General features: G+C 35.0%; 1 protein-coding gene across 1 annotated transcript; it reads right to left on the bottom strand.

Moving 5' to 3' along the window:
* Nucleotides 1-856: 856 nt before the first annotated feature.
* Nucleotides 857-3,136, bottom strand: LOC126757245 (odorant receptor 46a). The gene is made up of 3 exons (XM_050471001.1): nt 1,997-3,136; nt 1,671-1,940; nt 857-984 (listed from the first exon to the last, which is right to left on the bottom strand). Exons 1-3 carry the CDS (start codon nt 2,945-2,947, stop codon nt 931-933), a joined length of 1,275 nt encoding a protein of 424 aa, XP_050326958.1. The 5' UTR covers nt 2,948-3,136; the 3' UTR covers nt 857-930.
* Between the last annotated feature and the right edge of the window lie 13,056 nt (nt 3,137-16,192).

Raw genomic sequence — 16,192 nt, 5'->3', positions numbered from 1 at the left:
CAATTAAGGGACCGGACATTCCAGGTGCATGTCCTTAAATCAATCAGAGAACTTTCCTCACATGCGTGAACTTCTACACATGACTGCATCCGCATCGAGATGGATATAGGGTTATTTATATGTATGTATGTATATATGTATAATATATGATCCGGATGAAGAAATGAGTTGGGCGTGGCCCCCCCTCTAATAGGTTTAATGTACATATCTCCTAGAGCAGTAAAGCTACAAATTCGTTTCCAGCAATTGTTACAAGAACTATTACCAACAGTGTGAAAACGGATGAAATCGGATGATAACACCGCCCTCTCCACATAAAAGAGTTCAGTTGAAAACTGCTAAAAGCGTTATAAATCAATAATTAAACACGCCAGAGGCATTCTGTTTTACCTCCGAGATGGTATGATAGGGCTTTATACAAGCTGGTGTAAAAATGGACGATGGGTGTAGCACCGTAGGTAAAATCACATGTCTCTGGACCTGCTTAACCATTTTCAACCAATACTTCTCTAATACCACAATTTTAAATTCACAAAGTACACATATCAAGAAGCAATTAATATAACGGAATACAGTTTTGCACGAATAATACGATTGGAATATACCACCTTAAGGCTAAAATATTATTCAAAGCCAACAAAAACTGATCAAGTCCTTAGGTACTGAATATTTGGACCCCAGTACCTATGGTTTACATTTGACAGAGAATATCGGTCAATGTGTGAGATACATAGATGGAGTTCAGGGATAATCTGTCCTTGACAATGGTATGAATGTGTGTCAAAAATGCGTTGAATTGGGTCAGACTTTTCAGACTGTAAAAATAGTATAAGCTTAGATGAATGAATCTTACCCCTTAGTTTATAAAATTTTTATTTTTTATTATATTTATACATAATATGTATAGTATTCAAATTTATTACATTCTATTTAGTCCTTCATTTTCTTCAGCAGGGCATAGTAGCTGTATGAAGAGTTGATTATCTGAAATAAATGAAGGCAGGCAAATCTGAAAAAAACTCATCGTAGTCTTATTATAAGCGGGCTTATCATCATTTAAGGTCATCATTATAATGCGAAAAATTTTAAATAAAGCGCAATTATTTAAAATTTTTTTCACGGGCCTAATATTCTAAGATATTAAATCTATCTAAATATGTATTAATAAATAATAAAATTAATATTATTATTTGTTCATTGACTGCTTTTACTCTGCATTTATAATTAAATTATAAATAAATCTATATGACTTTAAGTCTAATACAATTTACTAGGAATTCAATTAATTGGTTGAAATATGCATACTCCAATCGATAAGTAATGACAACCTTTGTATTGAGTATTAGTAACTATTTTTAATGGTCAATCTTTACTAAGGATTCTTCGTAAGTTTGCAATGTTATAGTTGTATTATTATTATTTTATTGCATCGTATTTATAGTACATAAAGTGATATCGGATCTGAAGTGTTTGAAATCAAATGATGCACAGATTTCATGAAAATTTCTTTCTTAGCTGTAACAAACTCGAAGGATTATTTTTAAACCTTATTTTTGACCTTAAACAAAGTATCTTTAAAAGCTAATGCACTAACGAAGAGGTATAGTTATTTTTAGTTTTGGAAAACTTTTTGTATTTTGTTGCTTTTATATTTAATTTCGGGTACTTACCGACGTAAACGCTGGCAAATTGAAGGAATAGCAACGATTTATTGTTTTTATTCGAATTGGTACATCCAACTGGGCCATCATCAATAACATCAATCGTCGATTTATTTTACTGCAACGAGTCCATTCGGATGAGTATAAAGAGTATGATAGCTCTGCACTTCTGAGCGACACCTCATTGGCAAAATAACACAGCATAAAAATTTGGGACAACATACAAAGTTGATATACTAGAAATTTCATAAAAGTACCATAATCACTGGGGTCGGTTAGCTAAAAGAAGAGAGAACTATTTACAAATGATTAAAGGTAAAATTGAAAGCACCTACAAAAGTCATTGCGTAAAAATTAGCTACAAGTACGAGTACCGAACTGATCATTTGTACAGTCATTGGAATGCTTAGAAGATCTTCCATGATTTCTGCAATTTTCCGTAGCTTTACATAATGTTGGATGCAATCTCTCAATTGTAGGTTTATTATATTATCATCTACATACAGATCCTTGCCGATATTTTCTAACCGATTTGCTAAAATATCTAACTGACCTTTCAAATATATGAAGAATGATGCACTTAAAGAATCGAAAGATATATTAAGCAAACAACATAGTGATAAACCAATAAACTGAAACAAATATGCTATTAAATAGCACCAAAAGTTCTCCACACTTATGGGTATGTAAATAGATAGAGGTAGTTCGCCAGGCTCCGATATAAGCTGGGTAGCAAAAATCAACGATAGTGATGTTAACGAAAGATACATGTAACTGTTGCGTACTCTACAGCTCAAATGTGAAGATTGAGTGAACTTCTCTAGTTCAGATACATTGACCGGCAACAGATCTTCGTTGTGGATTCGTTCGAATAATGCTACATATGAACTGTTTTTTAGGCGAATGCGCACAAATTTAGCCATTACCGCAATAGCCATTGAACAAAGATAAAACACTTTTATAATCTCGTTCAGATTCGATATGTTGCCGATTATTTTAATCCACATGCTGATATCGAAAAGTAACATCCCAAAGATCGCCACATACCAAAAGTACAGTTTATACAAATAATGCAAAAATGATGGGTAGTGTGCGGGCAATCCGAAGAGTCCTAACAACTTGAAAAATAAAAGTTGTATGTTATAAAATGAATATACAATCCCTTTGGCGTTCTCCATAATTCTAAAGCAAACTATTTTAATATGCGAACTGTAATCGGCTTTTATACAGAGGAATTGTGTAGGGTAATATTGTTTGGCTAATGACATTGTCTGCCACTCATGCATTATTTAAGATTTGTTGGGAAATTAACAGTTGCAATATAAAGGTAATGCTGGAAACTGCTAAAGGTACGACAGTTTTACATGTCGATCAGATCGAATATTAGGCAATAGGTTATCTATTTGTAAACTCTTGCAACAGTGGCGTAGCTACAACTTCGGGCGCCCGGGGCCAAGGATGTTCTGCCGCCCCTCTTTATCTACCTACCAACAAGTTTCATGAGGTGGTTCGAACAAAAGTGAATTTTTACAAAATATCTTCGATATTAAGTATATAAAATTTAGGAACTAGAAGCCACGCAAATTCTGAAGTTCCAAAATTATCACAATACGGTTTTTGAGGAAATTGATAGTAAATTTACAAGACATGTTATTAAAAGCCATAGAAAAAACCCAATTTGGCCCTATATCTTGTACACTTTTCTATCACTATTTTGAAGAAAGATATAAGCCAAAAGATAAGAGACAAATTCAAAGACTGAAGAGTATTCGAGTAAAAAGTAATATTTTTCATTGTTATTCAGATTATTACATTGTGAGTGTACAACTCTTTATCTTTTATAATAAATTTTGTAAAAAAAATTTGTTGAAGTATTTTTCTGAATATTAAAAAACAGCGAAGATCGTTTTGCCGCCCCCAAGACGTTGCGCCCGGGGCGATGGCCCCCTTCGCCCCCGCTTAGCTACGCCACTGTCTTGCAACCTGTTGCTACAAAGTATAAAAGTTTCTTGAGTAAAAATAGATACTTCAATTGATGAAACTTGATATTAGGTATAAAAAAATTACGAGTTCCTAGATGGGCGTAATCGGACGTCTGCCACGCTCACAAAACGCCATTAACCCAACACTTATAAAGGCCATAACTAAGCACTAAATTAAGATATTGAACTGTAATTTGGCACAGAGGATCGCAGCAGAAAGCCGCACCTGTGGCAAAAAATGTTGACAAAGTGGGTGTGGCCCCGCCCTCTAAACTTCTAAACCCCTAAACGTTTAGTAACCAATTTCTCTCGGCACAAATATTGCAAGAGATGCTACCAAGAGTGTGAAAATGGATGAAATCGGAAGATAACGCCGCTCGCTCCCCATATAACGGTATTGTCAAAGGCTACTAAAAGCGCAATAAAACAATAAGCAAATACAAAAAATTGGACTATGGGCGTGGCACCGCCCACTTTTTGGTGAAATCCCATATCTCGGAACCCGATTGAATGATTTCGACAAAATTTAGTACGTCGCATTATTTTCATATTCCTTTGTCCGGAAATCGGACTACAACCACGTCTACTCATTTGATTATTTCACTTTCCAGTACACAAATCAGGAAGCAATTAATATAATGCGATAAAACTTTGCACTAATAATTTCCTTAAAATATGCCACCTTATGACCAAAAATTGTCCAAATCCAAACAAAACTGTTCAAGCTGTTCAAGTTGACTTTTGACCGAAAATATCGGTCAATGTGTGAGATATGTAATTGAAATTCAGGGATAATCCTTCTCTGACAGTGGTATGTTTCTATGTCAAAAATGGGTTGGATCGGGCTCCCATATACCTAATATAAATATTTTCGATCTTCCGGGTGACTTTGTACCGCATATATGGGCCAACTTGTGAGTTATCTCAATGAAAATTACAGAACGTGTTTTACTTATTGCAGTATATCTTTGTGCTTAAAATAGATAAATTTAAGTGAAAACTTGACCTAGCCCTTAAATAACTAATATCAGGATTTTCTAACTACTCTATATGATTGATTTTTTAGTATATGGCTTGTTAATACGAGTATTATAGTATGTGGTATTGGCAAAAATAGATAAAATCGGGTCAATACTACCCAAACTCCCATATACAATATATGTACACCCAACTCTTTTTTTACACGGATTTGAAGTTACACGGTTGAGAAAATTTTTTTTTTTTTTTGTAAAAAATGTTTAATCTACTACGGTTTTTAAGGGGGTATTCTACTCTAGAATTTTGAAAAATTAGATTTTTTTCATATATTTAAAGTATAGACCCTTAAGAACATATCCTCCAAATGATTTTTAAAAATTAAAATTGTTTTAAGAGCTAAAGTTACTTTGGTCACGCAGTACCTAGCTCGGTTCGGCCGTATCGAATTTTTTAAACGCGTTTTTCTCGAAACTACATTTTTCCACACGGTACCGGCATTATCTCAAGTTCTATACAACCGATTTACTTGAAATTTTGTATGAACCTTTTTATATAATCCTTTATCGTTCCTACCAGCATCGTGTCAAAATTTTTGTTTTAATATTTTAAAAAATTCAGGAATTTCAAAAAAAAGCGTAAAAAATGATTTTTATTTTCAGGCAGTCGCCATTTTTGAAAAAAAAAATTTTTCGTGTTCCCTGAAATAGGGACTATAACAGCATCCTTACTGATTAAGAATTTCTTTTGATTTTTTTTTCAGACCACCAGGAGAGTCAGGATCAATGTCACCAATGTCATTCCCCCCCTCTAATTATTTTAGTTTTTAATATTTTTTTGTTTTCTGTATTCTTAAGATATCAATAAAAACACAATAAAAAAATGGATAGTAAAAATATTAATTGCCTTTTTTTACGACACTTTAACCTTTCTGCACAAATTGGGTCAAAATGACCCAAATTTAAGAAACAAACGCGTATTACCATGCCCTAGGATGGCTAATTTCTTATAAAACCATTTTGATATCCTCAGTTTGAGTCTTATGATGAGTTGTACGTACACATTTTTTTTCCAGGACGAGCCAGCTTTTTAACATAATTTTTTAAAAACTTTTCGTACGCGTGTACAATTTGTGGGTCATTTTGACCACCAAGAAAATTTATGCTCAAATGTGACTAAACAGAAAAAGCGCGCTAGTGCTCATTTGTGAATTTTGCGGTGCCTAGTGATAACGGTATTGAACTTTATTTTCAGAATTTTTTTGATGCTATGTATGTACATATGTATGTTGGTGAATTTTGTTTTGCTCTGGGATAACTGTATTCTACTACATACAGCAAACATACGTCCAAGCTTATAAAAATGTTGTCAGTTGTGTGATTTATTTCAACTGTGAAGACGCTCGGGTAGACAATTTTTTTGCTCAGTGATATGCGAATGTAAAAATCTGCGCAATTAAAATGCAGCGAAGAAACCAGGTAATAATTTAAATTTTCTATAACATTGCGTTTCTTTTATTATATGTAGGTATGTATTCATATTTTTATAGATTCTATCACGTGAAAGAATTGAAGAAATTGTCAATGATGATGACGAGTCACTTCATGAAGCGTCTGATGAAGATCAAGATTTCCAATGTGATGAATCTGAAATAAATGAGTCTGATATATCTACAAATTGAATGCAGCAGAACGCGACAAGAATGCATTCTTTCAAATAAACCAGGCCCTTCACAACACGCACGTTCCTTGGTTGCTAGCATAAAAGGTGCTTTCGATTTATTCATTTCACTAGAACTGAAACAAATGTGAAATACAAATTCGTTGTTGTAATGAGTACTCTTCATCATTCGGCAGAGACTAGGGATGATCAGAAAAAGAAACCAGAAATAATACATCACTATAATGCGACTAAAGCAGGTGTTGATGCGCTGGACCAATTAGTAGCAACGTACACATGTAAACGCCAAACGAAACGATGGCCAGTTGCACTCTTTTCCAATATGGTCGATGTTTCGGGATATAACGCATATGTTATATGGACCGAACTTAATCCCGAATGGAACAGAACTAAAAACTTTAAGCGGCGATTATTTTTAGTAGACTTGGCCACATCTTTGGTAACCCAGCAAATTGCACGCCGAAAGCGAGTGCCCTATGGTCCTTCTGCAAAAAGAGTTGTGGAAAACATCCAGGAAGCAGTCGCAGCAGACACTCCCAGTTTATCCACGGTCGTGCAGCCTCAAGATTCTCCTTTATACTTCTTGGGTAAGAGACAAAGGTGTTTTTATTGTCCACATACTAAAAACTCCAAATGCTTGAAATTTATATGCATACAACATAGAGTAAAGGCAGTTATGTGAATAAATTGTCAGAATTGACGTATTTTTTACTGACTCCTATTGAAAACAATTTGTTAATTTTATGTTTGAATAATAAAAAAAATGAGTTTGCCATTATAATTTTACCATACTGACGTGTTTTTGCTATTGGGTCATATTGACCCACAAATTGTTTATGAGGGGTACAATCTCAATTTGTGCAGAAGGGTTAAAAATTACCTAAAGTTCATGCTTCTAGAGTATAATACCCCTTAAATCACTGTCTTGTAATTATGTTTGTTTTTACCACACTTAGCTGAATTGAAAACATACATACATAGTAGTAACTGGGAAAACCCCTTATTCGATAACTCTTACCTACACATTTTGTTCGCATGATATTTACATTGCTGAAATGGATATCTCCAGCGATGATACGTAGTTCGTCGCAAACAATTGCGCTTGTTATTAAGTAGCGACGAATAATTATGCAGCTATGTAAATATTTCTTTCTTATTTTTATTCTAATTTTTCTGTTCTTAATTTTGGATTAACAGATTTCTTTTGTTTTTTGCTTAACATACCAATATTTCACCTGTATGAATTATGTATTTTAAGTTTTAATGCTCGATAAAATGCCACATGAACATATAATTTCTATGCATATCTGAATTTTTAAAGTTTTCAACATTTTTTACACGGTTTTTCGAAGTAAATACTATTGTTCTTTATTTAATCTTGCACGGTTTTCAGATGACATGAAACGTATCCCCCTAAGCTTTACTTTACTTGTTTATGATAAATTAAAAATAAATTGGAATTACATTTAAAGCTTATTTTATTCTTTTCTATCTCTAAAAGTAGGAACAGACCATAAAAAGAAGCTAGTTTTTTTACGATGAAGTCATTGGCGTTTAAAATTGCCTTAGTTGAATTGTGTATTGCTATTTTTTTCACAACATGGGCTTTCATAATTAAAATGTAATTAGTGACATAATGGATTTCACATTATTTTCATGTTACACAACAATGTACTACAGTGGTCAAAATATAGTAGATTTTTCTAATTTAAATTTCGCGCGAAAACCCATTCGTCGAAGTATTTTTTTTAGAATGGTAGGACGTCAGAGCCATCTTTGTCAAATATTACCTGAAAATAATCAATAGTGTTTAGTACCCATTTCCCCACACACGAAACAAGGGCTAGGGACCCAGAACACATCCTAAGATCGACGCAAATCCCCCGGTTTACCCTTGAGGAGCTGCAACTAGCCACTGCAAAGCTCAAGGCCAACAAATCCCCCGGACCGGACGGGATCCCATCAGAAATTCTCAAAATAATCGCTGCAGAGCGCCCAGGAGTACTACTGAACATGTACAACGCCTGCCTTGAAGCCGGAATATTCCCTGAACCCTGGAAAAAGCAACGGCTGGTACTAATCAGTAAGGGAAAAGGAGACCCCAATTCGCCATCAGCATACCGCCCTCTATGTATGCTTGACACAGCGGGAAAGCTATACGAAACCCTGCTTAAACCCAGACTTGAAGCGGCTATCAACGAAGCTGGAGGACTGTCCCCTAGACAATATGGCTTTAGACCCGGCAGATCAACCATAGGAGCAATAAAATGCGTCATCGAAAGCGTAGAAGTCGCACAACGTAGATGGCATAAATACAAAAGAATAGTGTTGCTGGCGACTCTAGATGTCCGAAACGCCTTCAACAGCGCTAGATGGGTAGATATGATCGACGCTCTCGAGAAAAGCTTTAAGGTACCCGACTACCTCAGGGCCGTGGTGCGGAGCTACCTTAGCAACAGGAAACTGCTATACGAAACTAAAGAGGGATCACGACAGATAGCGGTCACGTCAGGAGCAGCACAAGGATCCATCCTCGGACCAGACTTATGGAACATTAGCTATGACGCTATATTAAAACTAGAAATGCCAGATGAATCGTATTTAATAGGCTACGCCGACGACATTGCAGCAGTAATCACAGCAAGGGACACAGAAGAAGCGCGAAGAAAGCTGAACCAGGTCATGATACGGACCCAAGCATGGCTCGACTCACACAGCCTCCAGCTCGCTACGGAAAAAACAGAGCTACTGCTGCTAACAAATAAGCACATACCTCTCGAAGTAACCATGCATACGACTACGGATATTCTTAGGACAAAAAAAGCAGTTAACTACCTAGGCGTAAGACTGGACCCCAGACTAACCTTCTGGGTACAAATCCAGCACGCCGCAGGAAAGGCAGCGAAGATCACCTCGCAACTGAGCCGACTAATGGCCAACATAGGAGGCCCCAGTCAAGAAAAAAGAAAGCTCCTAATGTCGACAACAATCAGCGTTTTATTATACGGAGCAGAGATATGGGCAGATGTACTTAAAAAGAAAAACCGGCGTAAGGTAGCGGCCAGAGTGCACCGCACAGCAGCCCTCAGAGTTGCATCAGCCTACCGAACAGTGTCCGGCGAGGCAATATTAGTTATAAGCGGAAATGCCCCAATTGACCTTCTAGCACACGAAAGGAAAAAGCTGTGGGAGCTAAAGCAGTCATCCGATAGCAACAAAAGCGCAATAGAGCAAATAAAGAAAGAAACATTAATAACATGGCAACAAAGATGGGACACCGAAAGTCGCGGCAGATGGACGGCCAGGCTAATAAAAGATCTAGACTCATGGACAGGCCGAAAATTCGGAGAGGTAGATTTTTACACAACCCAGCTGTTATCCGGTCACGGGTACTTCAAAAAGTACCTTCACAGAATGGGAAAAGTCGAAGAGCCGTCATGCCTATATAACGATGCGACAGAAGACGACGCTGAACATACATTCTTCGAATGTGCGCGCTGGCAAGGAGAACGCACCGCTGTAGAGGACCTGGTTGGCCCAATAAACGCGGACAATTTAGTCAGCGTTATGTTGGAAAGTGAAGAAAACTGGGGCATCATACGGGAACTGGACGCAGGTGCGCAGATGTAAATCTCTCAATGAGAAAAATGGAACGCCACCCTGAAGTAATGCAAACGCGGTCCCAGGGTGGGCGACGGTTCCTTAGAGGGGGGGTTTTTAGTGACCTGCAAGTGGCACATACCGCTGCTGTGACGACAGCACCGACGATGCGGAAGGCATTTTCCACCCCCTCGCCCGCAAAAAAAAAAAAAAAAAAAAAAAAAAAAAAAAAATAGTGTTTAGTATGCGTTTGTCTTTCTGAAGTTCATAAAGTGCATTCGGTGATTATTACAATGAGTGAAATTATTCAACAAAGAAGTTTCTTTAAATTTCGGGAGCGGAATCAAATTTCTGTTGCCGAAGTATTCAGAATTTTTGAAAAAGACTTCGGTGATAATTGTTTGTCGCAAGCAAGTGTGTTTGATTGGTACAAATTGTTCAAGGAGGTTCGAGAACGCATTGAATAAAGGAATTAGAGCTTGAGAATCGACGATTAACAGTCTGAGATCTTACTGGTATCGTTGGAATATCAGTGAAAACCATTTTGAAAGAACATTTGGCCCTAAGAAAAGTGAACGAACGATTGGTTTCAAAATCACACAATGCTAACCGACTACCAGGATTACTGGCGATGAGTCTTGTATCGATGCTTACGACCCGGAAACAGACGATCGATCCGCCGAATATCGATTCTTCGTGAGTTTTTCTCCAAATTTTCAACTAATATCGTGCCGCAACCACCGTATTCGCATGATATATGTATGTATGTATGTAGCTCCGTGAGACTTCTGGCTATTCAGCAAATTCAAACGAACACTCCGAGGGTTTTCAAACAACTGAAGACATTAAACGTGAATCTCTACGCGTATTTAAGGCTTTTCTGGAAATTGACTTTAACAATTGTTTCGAAGATTGGAAAAAATCTTAGCACAGTGTATTGAGGGCAAGGGTTAAGTCGAAAAGTTTTACTATGTTTTACTAATACTAGTATACTTGTACATGTTTGTATATATATGTGGCCATGCAAACCTTACCACTATACTTTCTTAAATTTTTTTCGGTCTTTTTCGTTCGTTCGGGATTTTTTTCGATTTGATTTGCTTTTTTTATGTATTTAGTAAGCATAAGTAAACTAAATTATATTATCTAATTATAATTATAGCTTTTAATTGATTACATTCAATGAGTAAAACACAAATTAGCTTTTCTGTGCTTGGACAAAAGCGGCCGATTTTATTGTTTTTAAAGTAATTTTCTTGACTTAGTTTTTTTATTAGGTTTACAAAAATGAAATTGATTAATGTTAAATATACCGAGAAATCTATACTGGGACGATGTCAAAAGAATTGAGGGCGAAAAACACTTGCCGCGCAGGATGGCCGTCCTATCGAATCAAGTTTAGCTCGTCAGAGATTATTCTAGCGCGAGTTAAGGAACGTATTCCTTATAACATAATGTATAAAACAACATTAAAGAAAATACATCAAAAAAACAAAAGAAATGCACTATCACTACAACAAACAATAACAAACCAAATAGTTATCTACTAGTAAACAACCGGCATCTCAATAGTATAAGTAGCACTAAGATTTATGTAAACAAACCTAAACAAACAATATATTATGTCTAAACAAACTATAAACTAGTAATAAGTAAACATACTAGTTAGTATAAATAGAAGTAAGAACCATTTGATAAGTTAAGGCCTAACTATAATGCGTATAAGCAAACTTAAGGGGTCCCGGTGGTCTAGCATTTTCAAAATCGATTTTTTTCCTTTAAGAATATACTGTAAAATTTTTGGAAGGATATTCACATTATTTTAGCTTCTACAGTCGTTTTAATTTTAAGAACTTCGATTTTTTTCGATCTCAAACTGGTCAAAAATAGATGTTTTCAGAATCTGAACTTCAAAAGCGCGAAATTTTTTTAATTTTCAATTTTTTTTTGGTTGTAGTCCCAGCGATAGCTGCACTCCTACTGATTAATAATTTATTTGGTTTTTATGTTTCAGATGTTCAGAAGAGTCAAATCAACAACGACAACTGGAGTCATCTTTTAAGATAGCTTTTTTGGACGCCATTTTTAATATTGTTAAACATTTTTTTTATTTAACAAAAAAATATTTTTGTACTTTTCATAAGTGTATAAATAAACTGTAAAAACTTTTAATTTATTGCTCTTTTTTTAAACCTTAAAAAAATCCAGAACACACCCTTAATTTGAGGGTTCTAGACCACAGGGACTCCTTAAGCCAGCGTAAGCAACTGTCCGAATACACATACATAATTGTATTTTGCAACTATAATGTACTTTACATCAAGTTTCGTTAAGTTTTTTCAAACGTCATTTGCTTAAGGAAAATGCGAAACTGGTCGCATGTTCCGTACGGAATCAGCTGTTTTCGCTTTTTGTCAACAGATACATCATTTTGAATTTGAAGATGGAGGACGAAAAATGTTTTTTATAATATTTAATCGAAAATATTGAAAAAAAGAAATGTTTGTACGACAAACAAGATGCCTTTTATTTCAATCGCGTATATGTATATAAAAAAATCGATGTGGTCAATCCTCCTCATTTCTAGGAATCACCATCCTACTTCTTCTTTCTGTTTATTTCCTCACTGTACATGACCGAACTCTGTTTTTTTTTAATTTCACTAATTTTTGTTAATATGCATATTCCGTTTAAAACAAAGGAAAGCATTTTAATTGTTTTTAAATATTTTAATTTTCTATTCATTTCTGTATTGCAAAACCCAAACGAAATATAAAATAAAAACACAAATTGTTTTTGACCATTTTCTCTTCTGCATGTCATTATAGTATACTATTATGGTCATTCAAAAATCTACTCTCCGTTCACTCATTTGTCAGGCTTTTTAATTTTTTGATAGTAACATACGGCAGCGTATGCATATTATAGTTAGGTCTTTAGTCTTAAGGGGGTATTCTCATGGAATCACTTCGAAAAATCGATTTTGTTTTTATATTTTGACAGTTATATTTTGACAGTAAAAAAACCTGAAAACATGCTGTGAAAAATTCAGACCGAAATTCATAGTATTTGATAAGTTACAGCTCATAGTCGCCGACGTATCGTAAGAGACTGTCTACCAGGCGCCATGACAAGTCTGCAGCTGCTACGTTTGTAAACGCATTTTTCTCGAATCATCATTTTCTGAAACGGTCATGGCTTTTTTTTGAAGTCCGACATTTTTTTTTAATTGATTATATTTGGTAGGGACGATAGCCGCAGAACTACTGAATAATAATCCATTCGATTTTTTTATTTCAGACAACATGAACAGCCGCTATCACCATGACCAGTGAACTACTTTTTTTGTTGGGGACTACTTTGATTTAAAAAAAATATATATTAAAAATGTAAAAATCGACAAAAAAATTTTTTTTTGTACATTTCAAAATACAAATAAAAATATATTAAAAAATTAAAATGATTGAATTTTGTTGTCGCATAAAAAAATTTTCCTAAAAAGTGGTAAAATGTATGCGTTCACATGAGAGTACCCCCTTAAAGAGTATTAATAAAGAGCGCACAACTCGGTGCAGATCACAAATATATCTTTTGACGCATTTTTACTTGTTGTAATAATTAATTCACTCAGAATCGCTGCTGCCGAATCGAATGCTGACATGACGCAGTGTAGAACAGTTGGGCAAAATATCGTTTTCTTATCGAAACTGTCTGTTATGTTGTCCTGTGATGATGTATGTATGTGTGTGGTGTACTTGTAGTGTAATGAGGCGTATTATATTAAGATGTGCCATTATCTTTCCGGGTGGAGCGGTGTACTTGGAGAGGGAATTTTATTCTAATATAAACAGTTATAATTATAGAAAAAACATTGTTTGGTTAATACTGATTTTTATTCAACATTTGCTCCAATCTCCGGCGCTGTCTAACTCGAGTCACAATTTATCTAATTTAAAGATTCCATTCTTCAAAAAAATAAAAAATAAAGATGGTCTATCATGCCAGTGAAAGCAACGGGGATTCTGTCTTCTGTCAATCCGAAGAATTTTTAAGTTTTTCGGAACCATGCATGTTTGTTTCCAACAATAATATAACTTGCTGCTTACTATGTTTGCCGTCATTATATTTCTAGTTATTAAATGTCAAAGTTTTGTCTGGTAAGCATCTGAGAATTCCGTTTCGCATGAAGTCCTCGTTACGAACGTCATTGCTTTCACCACATAACTTTTTATAGCTTACGCTATGTCTGAAACGAAGCATCAATTTCATTTTCACAGTAGTTAAACATTTTATTAGTTTACCGTTTAGTTCAGTGCCTTTGCTTCCATTTATCAAGCCACTCATGCTTGCCTTAAAATTTTTTCCACTAAATCCAAATTCCAAAACTGCTTTATTACCCTCTCACCCTTTTGACTTCTTCATTCTTTTCAATCTTGTACTATGCCAAATTCAAATGATGCTACAATCGCGAAACATCGTACTTTATAGCCATATCGTTATTCTTTCCACAACTTTTCCTGTCATCTTTTTAGAAAGGTGAACAATAACTTTGTCCTCACCTTTCTCTAATTTATATATTTTGCAGTTTTTATTTCCTGAACAGCATATGTGACCTGGTCTACGAAAAGGGAGCTAACGTGCGAAAACTAGTTTTCTGGGAAAAGCTGTTAAAAATAATCGTCAGTTTCTCGTTATCTCATTAATTGTTCTCCTTTTTTTGACACCTAAGCCCGCTTTCCGTAGACCAGGTCACATATGTATATTAAGCTAGTCACATTGTTTGTAACACACAGAAGCAAGCGTCGGAGACCCTATAAAATATATACTCTAAATATATATAAAACATCATAGTTGTACATATACGATCTGTCTGTCCGTTATATACGATATAGTCCCTCAAATTTTGAGATATCGATCTGAAAATTGGAACCTGTCCTTCAAGTGTTTGCATCGAAAACACTTACATTTGATATTTGAAATTTGGCTTGGATCATTATCTAAGGCAATAATGCAATCTTCGGAAAAATTGTTGAAATCGGAGCCTTCTAGCATATAGCTACCATAAAAACTGAATCATCACATTCAAGTTCTTCTAAGGTACCTTTTGCATGTGTGCAATTTTGGTGCAACTCAAGTTAACTTTGCTATTTGATTTAACATTTCATTTGTGACCTTTAGAGAGCTTTATTAGAAAGGCTGTGTTACTTATACAGAGCACTAATTTTTTCTTATTCACAGCAAATATAGTCAGATATGACGAACAAATGTCTGGTAAAATGTGAGATCTTAATAATTTTAAATAAATTATTGTGTAGTAATTTTTTTTGGCCCACCCTAATATACACATTATGTATATAAACATCCGTACATACATACATACATATATGAATATGTTATGAATTCCTAATTGTCTTTTTCAATTTTAGGAAAGAAAAGCCTTGCTCGGGTGTAACTAACAATTAAAACGTAATTAACAACTTGTAGGATCTAAATTCTTTTATTATGTGGATCATTTATGACCCAAAGAACATATTAAATTTCCATAAGTATATGAAGCGAACATAAATGGTTGAAGTCGGTCTGTAATTCATGTACTTTTCATGATTGAAGGAGTTAATTACATTATGTCCTTTTGATTTCGCCCGTGCCAAATTCACATTTCGAGCGTCATTTGTGAGTTTGTTATACTTGTAGTAACTTACATATGTATTTGAAAATCAATTCGTCTCGCCATCCTGGCTATTTTGTGTACTTCCATATATAACTCTGTATATATCTCGATTAGTTTTAGGTGGTATAAATGACTATTAGACAAACAATTGTTAGAGAAAAAAATTTGTTCAAAACATTTAAGCATAGACCTGGCTTCGTCCTTTATATATGTACATATAATATAGTGCCCTGGCGTTGGGACTCCTGTTTTCCAGCCTCAAGTCATAATTTAATCGCTTAATAATCGTGCACAGCAGGTTTACTTTTTCCAATACATTCAGAAAATTCTCCGCAGTTTTCCGCATTTGTCTCATTTCGACTGTAGTCTGTTTTCCGTTTAGAGCTATGGCAATAATGTTACTGCCCACCACTAATGACTATGAGAGACAAAACTAAGGTTCAAGAAGAAAGCACGCAAAACAAGTTGGATGTAACCAAACATTTTTGACTCTCGCAATGTGTAAGGTTTAAAGAAGGCTAAATGCTTTCAAGGGTTGGCAAAACTTTATATTAACCAAAAAAACGGGTGTATTTCTCTATCTTATTTTTATAGGTCATTTTGATTACCAAGTATTTGTTATG

This window comes from Bactrocera neohumeralis, chromosome 4, assembly GCF_024586455.1.
Source record: "Bactrocera neohumeralis isolate Rockhampton chromosome 4, APGP_CSIRO_Bneo_wtdbg2-racon-allhic-juicebox.fasta_v2, whole genome shotgun sequence".
Taxonomy (NCBI): domain Eukaryota; kingdom Metazoa; phylum Arthropoda; class Insecta; order Diptera; family Tephritidae; genus Bactrocera; species Bactrocera neohumeralis.
This window is presented reverse-complemented; position numbering and strand designations above follow the sequence as displayed.